The sequence below is a fragment of the Cibotium barometz genome, chromosome 44, assembly GCF_041138505.1.
Source record: "Cibotium barometz isolate CiBa-2024 chromosome 44, ASM4113850v1, whole genome shotgun sequence".
NCBI classification, from domain to species: domain Eukaryota; kingdom Viridiplantae; phylum Streptophyta; class Polypodiopsida; order Cyatheales; family Cibotiaceae; genus Cibotium; species Cibotium barometz.
The window spans coordinates 32726835-32747123 of NC_141089.1; the positions used below are offsets into that span (position 1 = coordinate 32726835).

Genomic DNA, 20289 nt, shown 5'->3' on the forward strand with positions numbered 1-20289 from the left:
ACTAATGGTTATTCAGGTAAGAAGCATTGGATTGGTGAACATGCTTATTTAAGCCTTTCTTTCTTTCTGGATCATGAGCTAAAGTAGCACCATCATCAAGTGATGTAGGCTTAAACATGACAGCACTACTTCAAGCTTGCAAAGTTGTAGGAAAGTCTGCCAAAACTTTTTTGAGGTAGTCTCTCTCGATTGGACATAGACAAAGTGTCCCGTGCACGATGAGTGAGTATCCTTTTAACTAAATAAATATTTACAACCTTTGCAATAAAATCAAATGTCCACAAGAACTTTCATATGTCTAAATAAATATCAATTTACCAATAAACATGGACGCTTCCCCCCCAAAATGGAATAAATGGCAAGCGTCCAACAAATACTATGCCAATGCCCAAAGTCAAGTGTCTCAAAATCTTATAAATTAATCGATTAAATTTTCAATACATAAATAAAATACAACTACTCGTCGAGAGGATACAACCAATACTATCATGCATATATGGAGTCACTTGTATACATTCAAAGTAGGCTAGGACCACACTCAGATTTAGAAAGGCATCCCAATCTACACCCGTCTAGGAGAATTTATAAACATGGAAATATAAATTCCATGAATTACTCCTCATAACATCTTATTATATATGTGCAAATTGATTTACTTCTAAATGGAAAGTTGTGTGTTGCATGCAAATGAAATGTTTTAAGGAATGTAAGATAACTTTGCTAGAAGCACCAAACAACATGCCACAAATGTTTATAGTGAACATTTATGTAGTCCCTTTAGTAGGTAGGGTGCTTAGCTTACATCATCATTTGTGTTTATAGTGAACATTTATGTTAGTCCCTTTAGTAGGTAGGGTGCTTAGCTTACATCATCATTTGTGTTTGATATCAATAGGATGCCAAGGATTCATATATGTAAGTAAACCTAGTTGTGTGCATGCTTCATTTGTTCAAGTCATTGAATCGGTATATGAGATATTAGACATTGTGATTGCTTGCTGTCCTAGTTTTGCAATGTTTGGTTTTACAATGTTGGTAGTATAAAATCCTTGAGTAGAGACTAATTGTGATATTTTTCTCCTTAACGTGGAGCTTTTTTAACTCTATAGTCAAGTATTGAAGATGTCTCACCTAGATCATGTGCTTGTGAGGTAGACAAATGCTAGCTCTATAAGCAGTGATGTAACAATTAACTTCATAATCACAACTTTTGTACTTCATGCAAAATAAAGTTAAAGCTTAATTAGTGCAATGAGCTCATCTAGCCATTAATCTTTTGTCAAGTTTAGCAATGGAGAGGGATTATTCATGCTAGTAGGTAACTTACATGAAGTCACCATATGTGATGCTCTCTTGTATGTTATGTGAATGGTCTAGACCTTGGCCATGCATTGAGGTTTGTTCCTAGCTAATCAAATGAGATAATTTTCCACTTTGATTAAAAAAAAACCAAAAAGTAGATTACTCCATCTCTTCTCATCATCAACTTTTTCTATGCACGTCTCGTTACTTATAATGCAATGTCATAAATATGGCCTTTGTTGATATGTATGTCAAACGTGGCTTGCTTCCCATAACACAACAAGTTGACAAACTTCTAGTTCTAGATGTAGTCTCATGGAGCACATTTATTGTGTTGGATATACACGGTGAGAAAGAACTTCAATGGTTTGAGCATATGCAACGCGAGGGGGTCTCCCCAAGGCTATCATGTTTGTTTGCACCATGTCCATCCAACACAAAAACTTATTGTGTTGGTTGGATATGATGAGCAAGAACTATAATGGTTTGAACATACGAACTTGAGGGGGTCTCCCAAGTGCTATCACATTTGTTTGCAGCGCTTGAAGCAACATTGGAGCCACATACAAGGGCCGGTTGTTGGAAAGAAACATTATTGTTGGCACCACCTTAGTTGGTATGTATGTCAAATGTTGCTTGCTTGCCATAATGAAGGAAGTGTTTGACAAAATTCGAGTTCGAGATATCTCATGGGATGTAGGATATGCTTACTTGTAGAAGCATAAGAAGTGAACAACCAGTTTGATATGTTTCATGGAATACATAAATGCTTACTTGTAGAAGCATAAGAAGTGAACAACCAGTTTGATATGTTTCATGGAATACATAAATGCTTACTTGTAGAAGCATATGAAGTGCTCGAGGGACTGCCTAGTTTGAGAAGTTATCATGTCACATGTAGAACACTCTCATTGGCAAATATTAAGACCATGAGCTTGTCAAAGTAGCACTTTCCTTCTTGGAACAAGTTAATCAAACGGTCCCTCACTGTAACTAAATGGTAAATGAATAACCCACCCATTAGTGAGGCATGCTCAACATGAATTGTCTCACACTAGGTGCAAGATACTAAGAATGGGTGGGTGAGAGATGCTTGTATTAGCTTATAGGAGGAGGCACTAGCTCTTTCGGATCAGAACATTGCATGCATGCACAAACGAGATAACCACTGCATACACATTGTGCTTGCATGCCTCCATGTGTAAAAATGGGCTAGAAGTCTATCTACCACACTAGGAAACTATCTCTTCTTAATGTTCACAAAAATTGGAGCCATGTCTAGTGCTTAGCTTCTTTTTACATGAGCTATCGTGAAAGGTTGGGATGCTCAAGAGCAATAATGGCTACATAATCCTCGTTGTAAAAAGTGGCCCTCTATTAACCCTTTGAACATGTACTAGATCATCACATTCGCGATAGGTGCACAACAAAGAACCACCATGCTCCCACATTGGTTGATATGTATGCCAAACTTGGCTAGCTTGCCAAAGCACCACAAGTGTTGACAAGCTTCCTCATGGTGGATGACACGAATCATAGGATATTTCGAACATAGCACTCAGTTGTTTTCAATGGATAATGTCATGATTTGATTACTATTATAGTGACGTTGTCTTAGTTTTGGTCCCTTTATACGTATTTATTATATGTATGTAAGGTAATTGTTGTATAACCTCCATGCTTTGGTTGTAGATTAAAAAATGCTATTACGACACTAGAGACATTTTTGATGGTCATAACGTTCTTTCTACTCGAATCTAGATTCACGCAACAGTGATGAACAACACCGGGTGTCAAATCAGGTTATAAATGTGGCGCGCTTGTTGTGCTACTTATAATTTTAGCCCAATTAATTAATCAAAAGAAAACGGGGAAAATTTGAAGGGCGCACAGCGCTTTGGCGCGGTATATAACAACTTTAGGTCGGTGGGGATTTTCGCGTGCCGACTGCGCGCTCTCGCAGGAATCGAGCACTGTAAGTAATCGAAGAGCACATTCTCTTTCCCACTTTGAAAGCTCAGGCTGCTTTACACAGCCGTCTCGCGCGGACTTTAAAGTTCTAATTAGCCGTACCAGCTAGTAGTAGCAGGCCACTCGATACTCCTCCCGAGTCCCAACTCAAGTCCCTCTCCCCTTTCCTTCTCGCTCTTCCCCTTCAGAAGTCCTGTTCCTGCACTGCGTATGCGTGCCATGGAAGCCGCCCAACAGAAAGCGCTTCTTGCCAGTTTGCCGTCTTGCCGTTGGAGATCTATCCTTCTTGGTCTTTGCTTGGGCCTCTTCCTCTCCGCCGCTATCACCTCCAACTTCGCCCGGAGCAACTCTCTGATTCACGCAACTTGGCTTCCCCTCACATCGCCGAACTCATCCATCTCTGCTCAGCTATACATCCTCTTCTTCCAATCACCAAAGCCTGAAGACAGTGCCCCTGAAGCTGAGCTCTTTTTCCCCCAAGCTGTGGATGAAAACTTACAAGAATTTCTATTGTCGCCCCAGGCGCATGTGGAGGGTGATAGCGGATCAGCAGCGGAGTTTCCATTGCGTCCTGAACACGAAGCAAGTTGCCCTGAGGCTACGACATTCAAGCAAAAACCAAGGCCGAACTTCACAGCAACGTCAAGGCCCATGCAAGCTAGAAATCACACACTACCACGACATGCAGGAAACATTACTACCACCCCGAGGGCCGGGAAGAAGAAGGCCTTGTCGGCGGATGGAGGTTCCTCTGTCGGAAATAACCCATCATCAGCGCTTGTAAAGGGAGCCGCCACTCTGCGCGACTTTAAGGGCAGTTCCTCTGCGTCCGATTGGGGAGGCGGTGGTCTCGCGTCCAAGTCTTCCCACAGGGTCGGCCGCTGCGATCTCTCTGTGGGCGCATGGGCGCAAGACGATTCCTACCCCCTGTACCGGCTGGGTTCTTGCCCGTTTGTGGACGAAGGCTTCAACTGCTACCACAACGGCAGGCCGGACTCCAACTACACCCGGTGGAAATGGGTTCCCCGAGATTGCACGATTCCAAGGTAACCCAGACTTTATCCATATCAGAACTGATCTCATAAGCATAATCAATGACTTCGTGGGTTAATGCGTTGTTTTAATTCGTGGCACGTAGAATCAACGGCACGGACTTGCTGGAGAGGATGAGAGGGAAACGGGTGGTGTTTGTGGGGGACTCGCTCAACAGGAACCAGTGGGAGTCCATGCTCTGCATTCTCTGGGAGTCGCTGCATGACAAGGCCAGGATTACCGAAGTGCAGGGTGGTCGCATCTCTAAACTCCCGGGCGCTTACGCCTTCAAGTTTCTGGCACGTTTCCGTCCCCGCACAAACGCACTGTCACTGTAACAGCCCGACAGCTGATTGATAGATGTCATGAGTTGTATGTAGGGAATGGCTGTTCTGTTGCTAGATCCATGATGACCGACATTGTTGTTGGCAGGATTTCAACTGCAGCGTTGAATTCTACACCTCCCACTTCTTGGTGGACGAGGAGATAATGGGCGGTGCGGATCAGCCAAACAAGCTGTTCACGGTGACGCTAGACAGGATGGACAAATCGGAGAGGAAGTGGAGGAAAGCGAATGTGCTGGTGTTTAACACGGGCCACTGGTGGACTCCGGACAAGATCGGCGATGGGTAGGTGCAGGTGTTTTACAGTCCTGCTTTGATCTTACCAGGCGATCACTTAAAAAGGCCAGGCTTCTTCTTCTTGTTTTTGTTGTATTGCTTGTCATTCTTAGCCCGAGTTTGCAATCTAAACGAGCACAGGGACAACTGCTTCCGGGAAGGTGGTTTGGTGCATGAGAAGCTGGATGTAATGACGGCTTACAGGAGGGCGATTCGGACCTGGGCGAGATGGGTGGAGACGTACGTGAACGCAAGCAACACACGAGTCTTCTTCCGTGGCTATTCCCCTACTCATTATCTGTAATTGGCACGCACCCATCTATTAATAAGTGCAATTTGGCCATCCGACTAGTTTTGATGAGAGCTAGTGTATGCTGAATAATATTGGTTTTGATTTGGGGAAACAGGGGAGGACAGTGGAACTCGGGGGGGCAGTGCCATACGGAGACGCAGCCCATCTTAAACGAGTCATTCCTGGGCGCTTACCCGGACAAGATGCGCGCGGTGGAGGAGGCGGCGCTCACCCAGCTGGTGGAAATTCTCAACATCACCAGGCTGTCGGATTTCCGCAAGGATGCCCACCCGGCCATCTACGGCCACCTCAACGTCAACCCACCCAGGCCACCGGACCTCTACCAGGACTGCAGCCACTGGTGCCTGCCCGGCCTGCCCGACACCTGGAACGAGCTTCTGTACTTCGCCCTCTTCTTCGACAACAATGCTACTGGAGCTCATTGATTGACAATGTCTTTTTACGTTACAACTATACCTACAAGCTAAGCTAAAGCCTCCCGCCGCCACCGACACGCAAACATCAATGCAGGGACATTTTCAATTTGAAGTGTTTAGCTGATCGACCCGTTGTTCATACCCCGGCAGATTCATACAAAAACTTGTGTATATATAGAGAGAGCACTGTTACGGATGATGCCTGAAACCCCGATTAATGGAGTTTACTTCCAGGTCCTCTTACTGGAACCATCATGGACTATACAATACTTAAAAAAGGTTCGTTGGCAATTTTAAATTACCATGTTCTCCTCCGAATGTACACACAAATGGTTTTTTCCATCGTATATTTAAAAATTACTCAGCATATGTGCGCCCTTTTCTTTGGTAAGATTTCTTGCGCTTCAAGACAGAATATCTATGCTGATATCTCAATCTAGACGCACACCACCATTCCTGAATCTACGACTGACGTGCAGTTGGTGTTCAGAACTGCTCAGCGCCAATATCTGCATTACCTATGCAAAGTGGAATTGTCGAAAATGTAAATTACGCTGTATCTCTGGATGACTCTAGCAAGTTTCCAATGTAGCACGTGCAGAAAAACCACTTCCGAATCCGGATGTTAAATTAATAAAACCCCGCTCCCCTTCATAAGCTTCTCTTGTCAGCAGGCTCTCAACAACCGTTTTTTTCTAAGAGCTAAGGCGTAGGCTCAAGGAAGCGTTACAGAGGCAGAAACCTCAACAACCGTTTTTTCTAAGAGCTAAGGTGTAGGTTTGAGGAAGCCATAGTTACAGAGACAGAAACTGAAGTATAGACGAAAAAGCCAAAAGTGTATGAACAACTGTATTGCACGAGTGTGTATTGAGATATGTGTTTTCTTGTCAAAGGGAGTCTCTCCTAAGATTCTTGAGGTAGCTACAACTAATTACACTAACGGGTGGTTAGTTGCATGTATGTGCATGTACATGTGGTGTAAACCGTACTTCAACAGTCGCCCATCTTGGTTTAAATGTGGGGATGCAACAGAATGCATGAAATGCTATCTTGTTTACAAAGTATGCATGATATTATTAGTGTTTGCCCGGATCAAAAGGGGCATGTATTATGTGCAAGATGAGAGGTATGGTTGTGGGAGAAGTCGTCAGCAACAAAAGGGGCATGTATTATGTGCAAGATGAGAGGTATGGTCGTGGGAGAAGACGTCAGCAACAGCTTCATCTTTACATTCAATTGCGGGCGCCGTTGTGTAAAACCAAAAACACCTATCTTCTGTGAGAGGCGGAACGAATCATCAAAGAAGATTGTCGATGAAGAAAATTGACAATCTGGTCAGCTTTCAGGATGTCCATGAAGAAAATCGGTGTCCAAGAGGAGGGTAAGATTGTCAAAGATGGATCGGAAACCAATAGGAACGAAGAAGGTTCTGGTGAGAATCTGAGAAAACCAGATAATATGAGCATCAAGGCATGAGGGTTGGTGTGAGTGGTTAAGATGAGTTGGGAGTAAGAGGCATGAGGGTTGGTGTGAGTGGTTAAGATGAGTTGGGAGTTGGGTTGAGGCGATTGAAAGTAAAGATGATGCTGCGAGGACGAGGATGAACCATTTTTAGGGGCAAAAGTCTTTGGGATAGGGCAATCTCCGACTCCTCCTCAAACCAAGTTGGGGAGATGATGGAGTCCATATGTTTTATGGAGGTGGATAGTTTTGATTTGAGCACTACACCTTCTATTGATGCATGTATCCATGGGTATGATGACTTTGCAGAAGAGATGGATGCCTATGTTCACAAGAGATTGGAGAGCTGTGCATCTAATTTGTATGATGCTCATGGTGTGGAAATATGAGATGCTCATGCATCAAGTAGCTTTACTCATGCATTGTTTGGTGTGGACATCCATGCCTTGGATTCACCTATGGATAGTGTTGTTCATGCATTGATAGAGGTGGTCCATGGACTACATTTGCGAATCCAACTTATGATGATTTTTCGAGTTTGCATTGGAAGGCTTATGATTATGAGCTCTATGAGACCATTTCATGTGTGGATGTATTATCAGAGTCTAGTATTGATGGGGATCGTGCCTATGTTCAATTTGAGGATCACACTTGGGATACTAGGGAGGATTACGCATGCAGTGATGATGATGCATGGGATATTAGCAGGTTCTATGCTCATTGCAGAGAGGATAACACTAAGGGAGTGATACCTATGGAGAGTTTATGGGGTGATCATGACTACACCTTTGCTCATATGGATATTAGCTACTATGAGGTGTGTGTATTTGGACCTTGTGGATGCCGACATGAGGTGATGGTTTATGCAACTGGGGCATTCACTTTTGGATGTGCTTTGTGCTATTTGGAATGTAATTTTAATGGAGAGCATATGACTATCTTCGTAGATGATGGTCCTATCTTCATCGTAGATGATGGTCCTTTACATTTTACCATTTGATCCGAGAGGATACATACTTAGCCTCACCTCCGATGATGATTGTCGACATTGGCCATTTGATCCAAGTGGGAGATTGTTTAGCTTCATATCGATGAGAGACCCTCATCCTTTCCATTTGCCCCTGGGGGTCATACTATTCATGTCATGGTATTTGGGTCTTCCATGACAGTGGCCTATGTCATGATTTTGACTTCCATACATACCCTCTTGTATATGCTTTAGTTTTGCATGAACACCCTTTGATTTCGAGGATGAAATCATTATAGGAAGGGATGGTTTGTAATGAAGCAACAACTTTAGATTAGGTCTAGGACCATGGTCATGGGCTCAATTATAAAAGGGAGCTCATGGACCACTATTGTATCTTTTTGACATATTTTGGTCATCTTGACTCTTGGAGTCTCATGGCTACCATACCTTGGCTTATGGAAGGCTATTTCTATCCTTTGGTGAAAGGCTAAATCACGTAGGCATTATGTGTGATTCTTGCTAATTTCATGCTAATCAACATAATGATTTATCCCATATCTTAGCTTTCAATCTTGATTAATCTTACCTTAATATTACATTAGTGATGCTCCATTGCAAAAACACATTTTTAATACAGATGCATCACATAACAAGATTCATTATTTGATTCCCTTCACTAGTTTCTTTATCCCTTAACGCCAATAAGTCACTTTAAAAAATACATTTATAATCATAAACTTGAATTATAACACAATCTAGAAAACGTACCTCAATACACCGAGTTACATACAATCTAGGCATTATACTATCATGGTAATAAATTATCATATATTAATAAGGTAAAATGTCCCCTCACTCACCTACGCTAACATGAAACCTATCAAGCTCGGGTTTTCAATCCCAAAAGAAACCCTAGCCCTACCTTATGGTGGGTTAACCATCATAGGCAATTGCCCCAACTCCGTAAATACTCAAAAGTTAGTTGCCCTAGGTGGGGGAATACCCAATTGCCATAAACCGATCACTTCAGAATGGTTATACCCTAGAAAACATGTCCCTTGGTTTATTTTACAACAATCTTAGAATATATTACCAATCTTGCCGTAATCTTGCTTCCATATTTCATGCAACAATCCATGTAATAAACGTTCTCACATAAGAAACATAACCTTTTCAATATTCTCTTTATTTAGTCCAAAATTACCTAGCTAAATGCATCACGCAATCCTTTCTTAATCAAAAAACTTCTAGGGTTTGGTCCTACTTACACAACAAGGTGGACGCCCAATAATCGTGGGTGGCTACAGAAAGGTGGATGCCCAATAATTGTGGTTATAGGGAGGTGAGCCGGTCCTCCACGTCCTTTAGGAGTGATTCATGGCTAGTACCATCACTTGAGGTCCCATTTTCACCTCACGCCACGATCATCCGTTGTTGGATGACCCCTCCTGTCTCACTCTGCATGTTCACCACCATGAGCCATCCTCTAGGAATAGAAGTCAAATGCTTTTTTGTTTGACTGTGGATATCCTCTTAAGTGCAATGAATCTTGGTGGGAGCCCTCTTGCTTTATAAAAGAATTATTCACCCACGGGTGGGTGCAAGATGAGGGTACTCACTTTCGTTTCACTCTCTCTAAAATTGGGACATCGACGCATCTTGGGCGGAGTACCCGATCGTGATATCGCCATCAATTAAAACACGACACGTGCCTCCTGAGCCCAAAAAGCGACATATCTCAAACGAGATACCAACTAATACCATGCTAGCGGGTCCGGGTTTCAAGTCACCATCCATGTCACCAGTACAGGTCACCGCCACACCACACTTTCTCGATCATATTCATGCCACTCGGATCCATATCAATGCCACGGTGGATTCTCCTAGACATCCCGCTCAAATGACATTCAGTATATTCAATCAACCCATCTCCACCGTCCACATATCTCGAATGAGATATTGAAATATCTCGTTCGAGATATAGAGATGTAATCTCATCCGTCCACATATCTCGTTCGAGATAACAAGATGAAATCTAGACCATTTAAAAACCTTGAACGAGGTACATCTACACAATCTGACCCGTCCATTCATGCACATTTGAAGATGTGATCCCCGCTGTTTACATATCTCGATCGAGGCATGAAATGAATCTCGACCGTCAAACATACCTTGATCGTGATAATGACCCAAAATCTAAGCCGTCCATGTACCTCGAACGAGGTATTGAATTCAAATCTCAGTCACCGTCAATCCTTCACCAACCCTAAAATCAAATGCGTATCTTGGCCGTTTATCTCACTAACCCTAAAATCCCGCATACATCCGGAGTGTACATCTTGAAAACCCTAAAGTGCATGCCACCGAACCTCAATTCAGGTTATAAAATCAGAAAGTTTTTTTTTTGCCTCATTGTCACAAGTCGTTTTCACTCTCCTTGCTCTCTTGATTTGGATTAGCATTAGTGGGCCCATTAGCATTGTTTTATAGCTTCATTAGTGCTACTTAACACTAAGCATTGGACCTTTCACATTGGCCTTTCACATTGGACCTTACACATTGCCCATTTGTGTTAGGCTTAGGTTTTAGCATGGAGTCACACGAGGAAGGCCGCTCGTCTATTGTGGAGGACCTCATCGCGAAGATAGACCACGAGTTAGGCTATTCGTTATTAGGACTGCTAGAGACACACTGTCTACACTACATATTGTGGCAGACTTGGAGGCGATGCTATCATCCCTTCGTAGTCTTCACGATATTGTTTATGTAGATGAGTGGATAGCCCACCATCGCATTGCTCCTGTGTCACATGGCCTGACATATCGTCAGGTTTGTGATCTTGGTCCGATTAGGGATGGAGCCTACTTAGGTCTTTTCCTTTGATAGCCGTGGGATGAGGCCTGGGGGGCGGGCAAGCCCCTTACTATTTTGCAGTGTTCGTATCCTCGTATGGCGGCACATATCTATAGTTGATATGTTGTCCCATATGGGAGGATGTCGAACAACCGCCAGATTTCCATATACTTCACAAAGCAATTATATGTGGAGTTTGTCTTAGGGGAGGAGGTGGATTACACTAGCCATCGGCTTGGTGGTGGTGCTGGCCGAGGCCGTCTCTAGGACCAGGGTAGGCGGCCTCCACCAGCCCTTCGTGTAGCTGCTACAAATCCGGCGTATGTGCCTATGTCGACGGTCGAGGCTCTTGGCACCCAGGTTGGCATCGACATACGGAGTACCACAGAGAGCATCCAGCATGTCGTGCAGTTGTTCTCACGATCGATACCTGACGACAAATGTCGAGGTATTTACACATTTATTACTTCTTAAGTTTTTTCATAGTCATTTGTTTACATGTTTATATGTACTTTTCTATATTTTTAAAATGAGCGACATGGTTGATTGTGTCATGTAGGCTCCCACACCTACCACTGAGAGACTCACTCAGAAGTTGGTAGAGGCGAGAGCAGAGATTGACCGCCTTAGAGTTGCATTGCGGACATCAGAGGCAGCTACTGCAGAGGCACGTCATGCGAGAGAGTCTGACATCCAGCAGGTAGGTTTCTCTTGTACATAAAAGAGTTATAATTAAGATCCTAAATTATAAATTTCTTTAAGTAATACCTAATGAGAGAGACTAATCAATTATTTGTGTGCTTTACTTTTTGCATAGGCTCGGACTTAGGTAGAGAGTTCTAAAGCTGAGGTGGAGCAGCACATGATTATGGAGCAGATTGCATAGCATAGAGCAGAGTAGTTGATGCTGCATGTTCGGGAGTTCCGTAGATCCTCAGATGTAACAGTGCCTTACTTGCCTCTATATCCACCACCTCATACAGAGGTTTTTTGACAACCTCTCCCTCAGGGGATGCACCACCATTCCTACGTGATGCTTGTTGCTGCACTCTCTTTCTCGGGGACATAGACAGTACAGGTGGATATGCTCTGGGATGTGGACATTTTTTCCATTTGTCTTGCATCACCGAGGAGCTAGTACGCTTCTTAGCATGTCCCTCTTGCTACGCACACGTTGACCTTTGCGACATACAGAGTTTTGGGCATTAACGATCTTCACCCAGGCTTCGCTCGAGTAGATGCTAGGACTAGAGGGCCTCTTGATTTTACCTCAGCTACTACTGACTTGGAACTCGACGCCGCCGATGATAGAGATCAAGAGCCTGAGGTGCCTCCAGAGATTGAGTGGAGTGCACATGAGTTTGATGCATACCAGAGAGTCCTTCACAAGAGCCAACTCACAGCATACGAGTCTGTGGGTGGTGCTGGTCCTAGTGGCACCTTCGATGATGGTAGTGCTGCTTCTCATCAGAAGCGTGTCCTTATAGTAGAGGAGCTTACACACGCAGAGTGGCATGCACGTACCATTGTTGATTACAGATTTTGGGTTTACAGGCAGAAACGTCTTGTAGTAGCATGACATAGAGAGAGGGAGAGGGCCATAGTAGCTTATGGGACTCATGAACTCCCGACTACACCAGCACTAGCTCATGATCCTACCTGTTGCGTGACGAGTGGTGATCAATGCAATGATGCAACACAAAGATGGAAGCAAGAAAACAAGAGACTTGACATTCTTATTTATTTAGGGCTCTTGTAGAGAGTTCCAAGTTGTGGGTGAGTGTGGGAGTGGGCTTGAGAATAATCCCACATGGGAAGTTTTGGGAGTTTTAGGAGTTTTAGTATAAAAAGTGGCTCATTTGAGAGCTTATGGACACATTGGGCTAAACTTATGCTTGAGCTCTTTTGAGACTAGCTCTTCCTCTTATTCATAGAGGTGCAAGCTCTTCTCTCTCCCCATCTACATTATTGTATGAGCAAAGCTCTTCTGATTCCATGCAATGATATGAGGTTTTTCTCTCTTCTCATTTCTATTCTTTAGTGTGCATGCTAGGGAAGTAAGAGCTTGAGAATGAAGTATGCTTTGAGCTTGTGTATGCATTAGCTTAGCTTTCTTCTTGTATTGGATGCATGAATGAGTGGGATGATGAGTGAATGAGTTATGGCAAGATTGAGCTTGTGTGTGTGTGTTAAGTCTATGTCAAGGTAGTGGTGTTCATAGCATTCTCTCCATTTGTGGATAAGCTTTTGTGCACCGGTATGGGTTGAATCCCTAGCTCCGAAAGGGATGCAAATCCCATTGGATTGAGCTACACACGAATCATACTACTCATGCTACAAGTCAGAGAGTTTTCCGTCTCTCCATTGGCGCCGCTGCCGGGGAAAAGACTCAAAACCGGTTGAGAAGCTTGCATTACTACCACTATTTCTTTTTGTTTTTAGGTTTAGGGTTAGCACGAGTGTGGAATCTCGGAGCTAGTGATTAGAAGAGAAAAAAGGTTGATTACAAAGACAAAGGAGGGGCCGGATAAGGTAGCAAATTTTATTTTTTTATTTTTGTTATATTTTTTTAAAACACACAAAGAAACCATGCATTGTGATGGGTTGTAGCTCTCATGGAGCATTGCGGAATGCTATTGGGTGCATTGCTAAGCTCTTCCATAGCTTATGCAAGCTCCATAGGCTCTCAAGTGTGAAGGTGGCCGTTGCGGTGCGAAGGCTAGAAGGTTGCGATAGCGAAGAGTGATAACTGCCACTATAAATAGCTAACCTGTTATAGATAGCCACTAGCCTTAGTTTTATTAATTCAGAACCTTAGCTCTCTTTATCTGCAGGCTGTAGTAGCCCACGTAGAGAGCAAGAGAAGGCGGAGGCTGCGACGAAGAGAAGTCAGCTGGGCCGGCGAAGGTGAGCCTCACCTGAGAGCAACGTTGAGAGCGAAGGTGGAGGCAGCGAGGCTGTTGGGAGGCGAAGCAGTGGTGGCCGTTGAAGGCTGCATCTGAAGGAGGCGAAGGCGTTGTAACTTGGGGTGAGCAGGCGACTATAGCGCTGAACGGGCGGCGGTTGCGAATGCGGCGAGAGCCTGGTGTAGAGGCGCTGCAGCTGTGAGGCGGCGAAGAAGAAGTGGCAGCCCAGGCGGCTGCAGCTGAGTAGCAGAGGCGGAGAAGTGGAGAAGAAGCCGGCGGAAGCGAAGTGGGCGGTGCTGAGGAGGCCGAAAGAGACGGTGTGGTGGCTGGCTGCAGAAGAAAGAGTGAGAGGGGTGCGAAGGAGAAACATGGAGGCTGCGCCAGCGAAGCAGAGGCTGTAGCGAGTGTGACAGCCTGCTGGCTGGCGAAGAGGAGTCAGGTGACCGGCACCTCGCCTGTGGTAAGGCGGTCGCAAGAAGGAAGTGGCCGGCGGTGGTGACTGGCCGGCGGTTGTGAAGGCGGCAAGAGCCCGGTTCGAAGGTGACTGCAGCAGGAAGAAGAGAGGGCTGCAGAGGCCCGGTGTGGAAGGTGGCTGGCGATGAAGAAAGCAGCAGTGAGGGTGGCCGGCGAAGCAGCCGAGCTAGAGCTGCTGGCGGTGAAGGAAGAGAAGACGAAGGAGGTGAAGGCGGTGATGGCGAAGCATTGAAGGCGGTGGGTAAACTGGCTGCAGCGAAGGAGTCGAACACGTCAGACGCGACCGTCGCAGTAGAGAAATCCGGAGGCGATAAGGATAAGGTTTAAGGTTAGTATTTTTTATTTTTTATTTTTTATTTCTTATTTTTTTGTTAATTTCCATATTCTTTGTATTTTTTTAAAAAAATAATAAAAAGAAAAAGAAAAAAAACAATAAAATAATTAAAATAATTAAAAAAAGAGAAAAGAAAAGAAATCCTGTAATTTTAGGAGTCCACATTTTTTTAGGAGTCCACATTTTTTGCATATTCTGTAATTTTTTATTTTTTTAAATTTCTGTAAATTTTTTGCATAATTAGTGTAACTTGCATTTTTTTAAAATTTTTGTAATTTTTTTGCATAATTAGTATTTTTTAGCGTAATTCATATTTTTGTGTAATTAGTAAAAAATAAAATAAAATAATAATAATAATAAATAAATAAAATAGATAGTTACACACATATTCATGTTAGTTACATTTAGCGATTAGGTAGGGTTTAAATATATATGTATATATATACATAAATATATATATATATATAAATAATAATAATAATAATAATAATAATAATAATTAGCATAATTAGTTAAAAAAATATAATAATAATAATAATAATAAAAATAGATAGTTACACACATATTCATGTTAGTTGCATTTAGAGGTTAGGTAGGGTTTAAAAATATATATATATATATATACATAAATATATATATATATATATATATATATATAAAACCTTAAAATTTGACCTTATGCACTTGCGGTCGGGACGTCATATAGACACTGCCATAGGGCCTAGGGCACCTTCTAGAGTACCTACGCAGGAAAGTGGGACCCAATCGGTAGGAAATTTGGCAGATATTGCTGAAACCTTTTCCGAATCCCAATCTGATACCCTTTCCAGAACAACTAGCTCATTGTCCATGGACAATCTAGGGCCGTCAAATAGTCATCCCTTAGCCCCAAATAGGACACCCACAAGATCTTTTAATCCATTTGAAGCCGACACCATGGGGTTACCACTCAATGTGAGACTTCAATATGTCTACACGAATGCTCAAGGAGCTGAGATATTTAGGGATCCACAACAACGATATCTCGTTAAGATCCCAGACTTTTTCTCAGAGCTTGATAGAGCACCTCTAGTCAATGACCAGGGTAACATGTACATGGGTGGAGATGGTGTTCGCTACGAAGTCACCTATCATCCAGAGAATGTAGACAAATTAGGGGAGCTCTCTAAAAGCGAGTTCTTAGACTTATCAAAGCTTTCCAAAGCAAGGGAGTCTAGAGATGATTGGCTCATTGAGCCGGACATGCTGGGACCATCCAATGCCCAGTCCTCAAAGCCATCCATAGATGATTTATTTTGTGTAGATCTAAATTTGGAAAGGGATAGGAAAGGCAAGAGCAAAATGGTTCAGGGGGGACTGAGAACCAATGGGAGCTTGTACGACAAATTCCAGTGACAAAGGTCTTACAGGATGACCCACTTCAAGAGGTCTATAAGGACTCTTTAGAAGGATATTATGCCACAACTAGATTGCCAGAGCTAGATCTTCCTCTAGCACTTGTGGTGGTAGTCGTCGAGAAGCTTGCAGATTACAAGAACCAAATCGTTGATAAATGGGCCAATGAATACCGAACCTTAGATTGGAAGGAGATTCGGGAGCTCACGTGGAAAGAACAACCATTATTCATGGAAGTGTTCTCAACAAATATTGTTAAACCAGGAGAGACAGCCTTTCTTGGAGAAACTGTTGCTCCTCCCCTAAGAGAGTTCACCAGAGAGGGACCCTCAACATCAAAGTGGACCACTGCAAGTAGCCCAACTCTAGCACCAAGATATTATCCTACACCAAAAGTGCGACCACAGATCACACCACAACAACGTTTCTCTCACTATGACAATCGGAGGGTAGGGGAGCCAACTCGGCCTCCCATAAATGCACCTCCTGAAATGCGGGTAACAAGATCTTTGGAGGGGGTTGGTGAGGCAGGTAATAGGGGACCCACACCAATTTGGGATGCATGTGGACCATCTTACCAAAGAGAGGAACAATTCCCACTGAGAGTGAGAGGCCGTAGGCCCTATGATGAGTATTCAAGACAAGTAAGGACATCAACTCTTCAGAAACTGGTAAAGAAGTACGAAGGGTCGGGAGATCCATATGACCATGTAGCAGCATTTAGGCAAGCAGTTCGAGCTGAGCAAGTGACTGACAAGCATATGCAAATTGAAGGATTTGGGCTCACTCTTGAGGGAAAGGCCCTTGCTTGGTTTCAGGCACTGGTAAAGAAGTACGAAGGGTCGGGAGATCCATATGACCATGTAGCAGCATTTAGGCAAGCAGTTCGAGCTGAGCAAGTGACTGACAAGCATATGCAAATTGAAGGATTTGGGCTCACTCTTGAGGGAAAGGCCCTTGCTTGGTTTCAGGCACTAGAGGCTTCAAACAAATCTTCTTTACGAGTTCTGGAAGAGAGATTCATTGCTGCTTTTTCCTTGATGGGGATTCAACATGACACGGTAGCAAACATCTACTCTTTCAAGCAAGGCGAGACTGAGAGTGTTAGAGATTGTGTAAATAGGATGAAGTAGTACATTAATCGTTGCCCAGAAGATGAGAAGCCCACCTAGAGTTGATTAATTTCTATCTTCTTAAAAGGACTCAAAAATTCAACACTGCATACACATCTCTATGCAAAGAAGCATACAAATTTCAATGAGTGTTGCCATGATGCTATGGATTTCACAGATAACTTCAAATTCCAAGATGGTTCTGGCCCTGAGGTGCCACCTAGGGATCAATGGGGTGATGACCAAAGTTCAGGGTCTAGTGCACTAGTAAATCCAGACCAGATAGCTAACCTAGTACTAAGGAGATTGGGACAAACCTATCGCCCACCCATGCAGCCACAACAACCAGCAGTAGCAAATGAGGAGTGTACTACCTACAGGTCCTCATCTTTGTGGAGCATGTGGCGGTAACCATAAAACCGAAGAATGTAATACCTTTTCTCCTCTAGTCACAAACCAACCCACAAAGAAGTGGTGCCAGGCCTGTGCTTGGAACTTTACCCACACCACACAGGAATGTACTCGCATTGCAAGAATGAGACAGGAGCATGAGAAGCAAAGGGGTGGAGTGGCTCCACAAATGCATCAACAAATGCATCAATACTAAGCCACCGATGGCACAAGAGCAAGCACGACCTATTCTTGGAGCTCAACCTCCTGCTCCTGGGACTGCTCCTGTGAGGGTTGTTGACTACGACAATTCAAATATATGTAGAGACTTGGTAAACCCAGGCTATGTGGAGGAGGAATATGCATCATATTCATCCAAGGAAAATCTCTTTGAAAGTCCTGCATATCCAAGCCAAGCACTGGAGGCTCAACCCCAGGGGAACAAAATTCTTTGATGTTGCTAGCAACCTAGGACTCCAAGCCCCTCAGGTCAATGGCAGCAAAGGAAAGTAGAAGCCAAACTAATGGGCCCCTGTTATGAGTGCGGAGAACCCCATTGGGCTCGTGATTGTCCACATCGCTCAAGGCAAGCAGCTCGATCCAATACAACAGTACCACAGTTTCCACCAATTGAAAGATATTGGCTAGGGTGTTGTGTAGAACACTTCCCAAAGGATTGTTTACTGAAACCACATGAGGAAGGCACCTCTCAACCAAAGGTCTCACTCAACTTTGTAGTGGTAGTTCCATCTCCACCTTCATCAGAGAATGAGGATGTCGTGCCACTTAGAGTCATGACTAGATCACAGACACAAAATGCCAAAATGCAAACTGATGAGACACCTCGAACTAGGGATGCAAAGGCAAATCTAGTGGACAAGACCCTACATTCCAATAGAAAAAGGACCACTAGGAGGAAAAAGAACCGCAACAAGCGAACTAAAAGTGCATCCACTAGTTCTCAAGGAGTCTCTAAACAAAACATGAAGGAGTAAGCTTTTACATCCCAAGAAGTGCATGAGGAGCATCAACCTCAACCTGGGCCTAGTGCTAAACAAGATGAGGCTAGTACGATCGAGGATAGTTCTGGGGGTTCTGTTTTTGTGGATAAGGTGAACGAGACTCTAGATGCCATCATTGATGCTCATAGAAGTCGCATTGCAGCTTTATCTGAGCTACCCAAGAAGCTTCAAGAATACCCAAACCCTCGTGAGGAGAAGATCAATCTAGCTGTACATCAGCAACTCATTAGGGAAGCTCAATCAATACTTGAGGGCCCACCTCCACCTATCCCTCGAGGCCCAACCTCTCTTAAGCCAACATTAGAAACCATACCAGAAGTGTCATCAAGTTGGGAAATGAAAAGTGAGCTCATCTCACAATCTCATAGCAAGAAGTCTGTACCAATTGCCACCCCATTGAAAGAAGGTATTCTGCCACCACCTAGCCTTGCCTTCCCATGCAATGATGAAGTTATTGATGCTAACGAGGACATGGCAAATGAGATGTGGGCAGCAGTTCATGAGAAAGTTAATGAGAATATGTCCTCTATTATCTCACCTCCATTCTCTGAGGTGGATTTTACCAGGAGCACAGAAAACTTTAGACGCCCAAGCATCCAGGAGGAAGTTCAAACAATTGTTTCTCCTAGAAGTAAGCATACAATGAAAACCTTACCATCATATTTGGGAGAATATGAGAACTGTTCTCAAACCTTGAGGATACCCTCCATGCATAGAAGGTTGACAAAGGAGATGGATATGGGTATCGTGCAAGCTATTTTGTCAGCACCAGTGGCTTGTACCTTACCTTTGCTTGATTTGATAAAGCTTCAACCTGAGTTGTGGAATGATATTGCCACATGTTTATCAGAGCAGGTATTGCTACAAAAGGGTCACCATCATTGTACTATACACCCTGAGACAAAGCATGTTATGCCAGTTCCTATTAACAAAGTAGGAAAATTTTGTGAGGACGATCAGGGAAACGCTACCCTCCCATTAGAAGTGCGAAAAGTAGCTTCAACTGCAATACTTGATAGTGGTGCAGGAGTGGGCATTGTGACAAGGTCCATTTGGAAAAAATGGGGCAAACCAGCTATTAGGAGTACCAGGATGCCCTTGTAGCTAGCAGATGGAAGCTTAGAACATCCCCTTGGGCTGCTTGAGAACATATTGGTCACCACATGTGGGATTGAATATGAGCACACCTTTGGCACTAGTGGATTTTGGAAAACATCCAAACTATGAAGTGATATTGGGTAGACCATTCATGCGACAATTTCAAATGATTCAAGATTGGGGATACAATTATTTGTACCTCCGACATGATTCTGTCATCACAAGGGTCAACCTAAAGAATCACTCATATCGTGATGTAACAAGGTCTCCAATAGATGAGTTTGATTCTGCTTCATCTGAGGGCTCAAGAGTTACATTGTCAGATGGGCGAGAAGATCTGTGGATGTGTGGAGCCTCATGTAGGGATTTCAACACTGAGAGACTTAAGGGTAATCGAAGTGTATCAAATGAGGCATACATTCCACAACCCTTCCCTGAGCACTTAAGGATATGACATTATTCCTATATGAATGGTACAACCACGTGACCTTCTAGATGTTTTGTACTATGGGGATGCATCCACAACAGCACTGCATGTAGAGGAACTCTCAGTGGAGGATTTAACACTCGAATCTGCTAATGATGCTGATAAGGAAGATGGATGGGACTCTGATTTTGAT

General features: G+C 43.6%; 1 protein-coding gene across 1 annotated transcript; it reads left to right on the top strand.

The window, feature by feature from the left end:
• Positions 1 to 3332: 3332 nt before the first annotated feature.
• On the top strand, positions 3333 to 6021 carry LOC147613225 (protein trichome birefringence-like 6). The gene is made up of 5 exons (XM_086782490.1): positions 3333 to 4319; positions 4412 to 4604; positions 4738 to 4934; positions 5067 to 5225; positions 5333 to 6021. The coding sequence occupies exons 1-5, from the start codon at positions 3484 to 3486 to the stop codon at positions 5661 to 5663; spliced, it is 1716 nt and encodes a 571-aa protein (XP_086638616.1). The 5' UTR covers positions 3333 to 3483; the 3' UTR covers positions 5664 to 6021.
• Positions 6022 to 20289: the final 14268 nt, after the last annotated feature.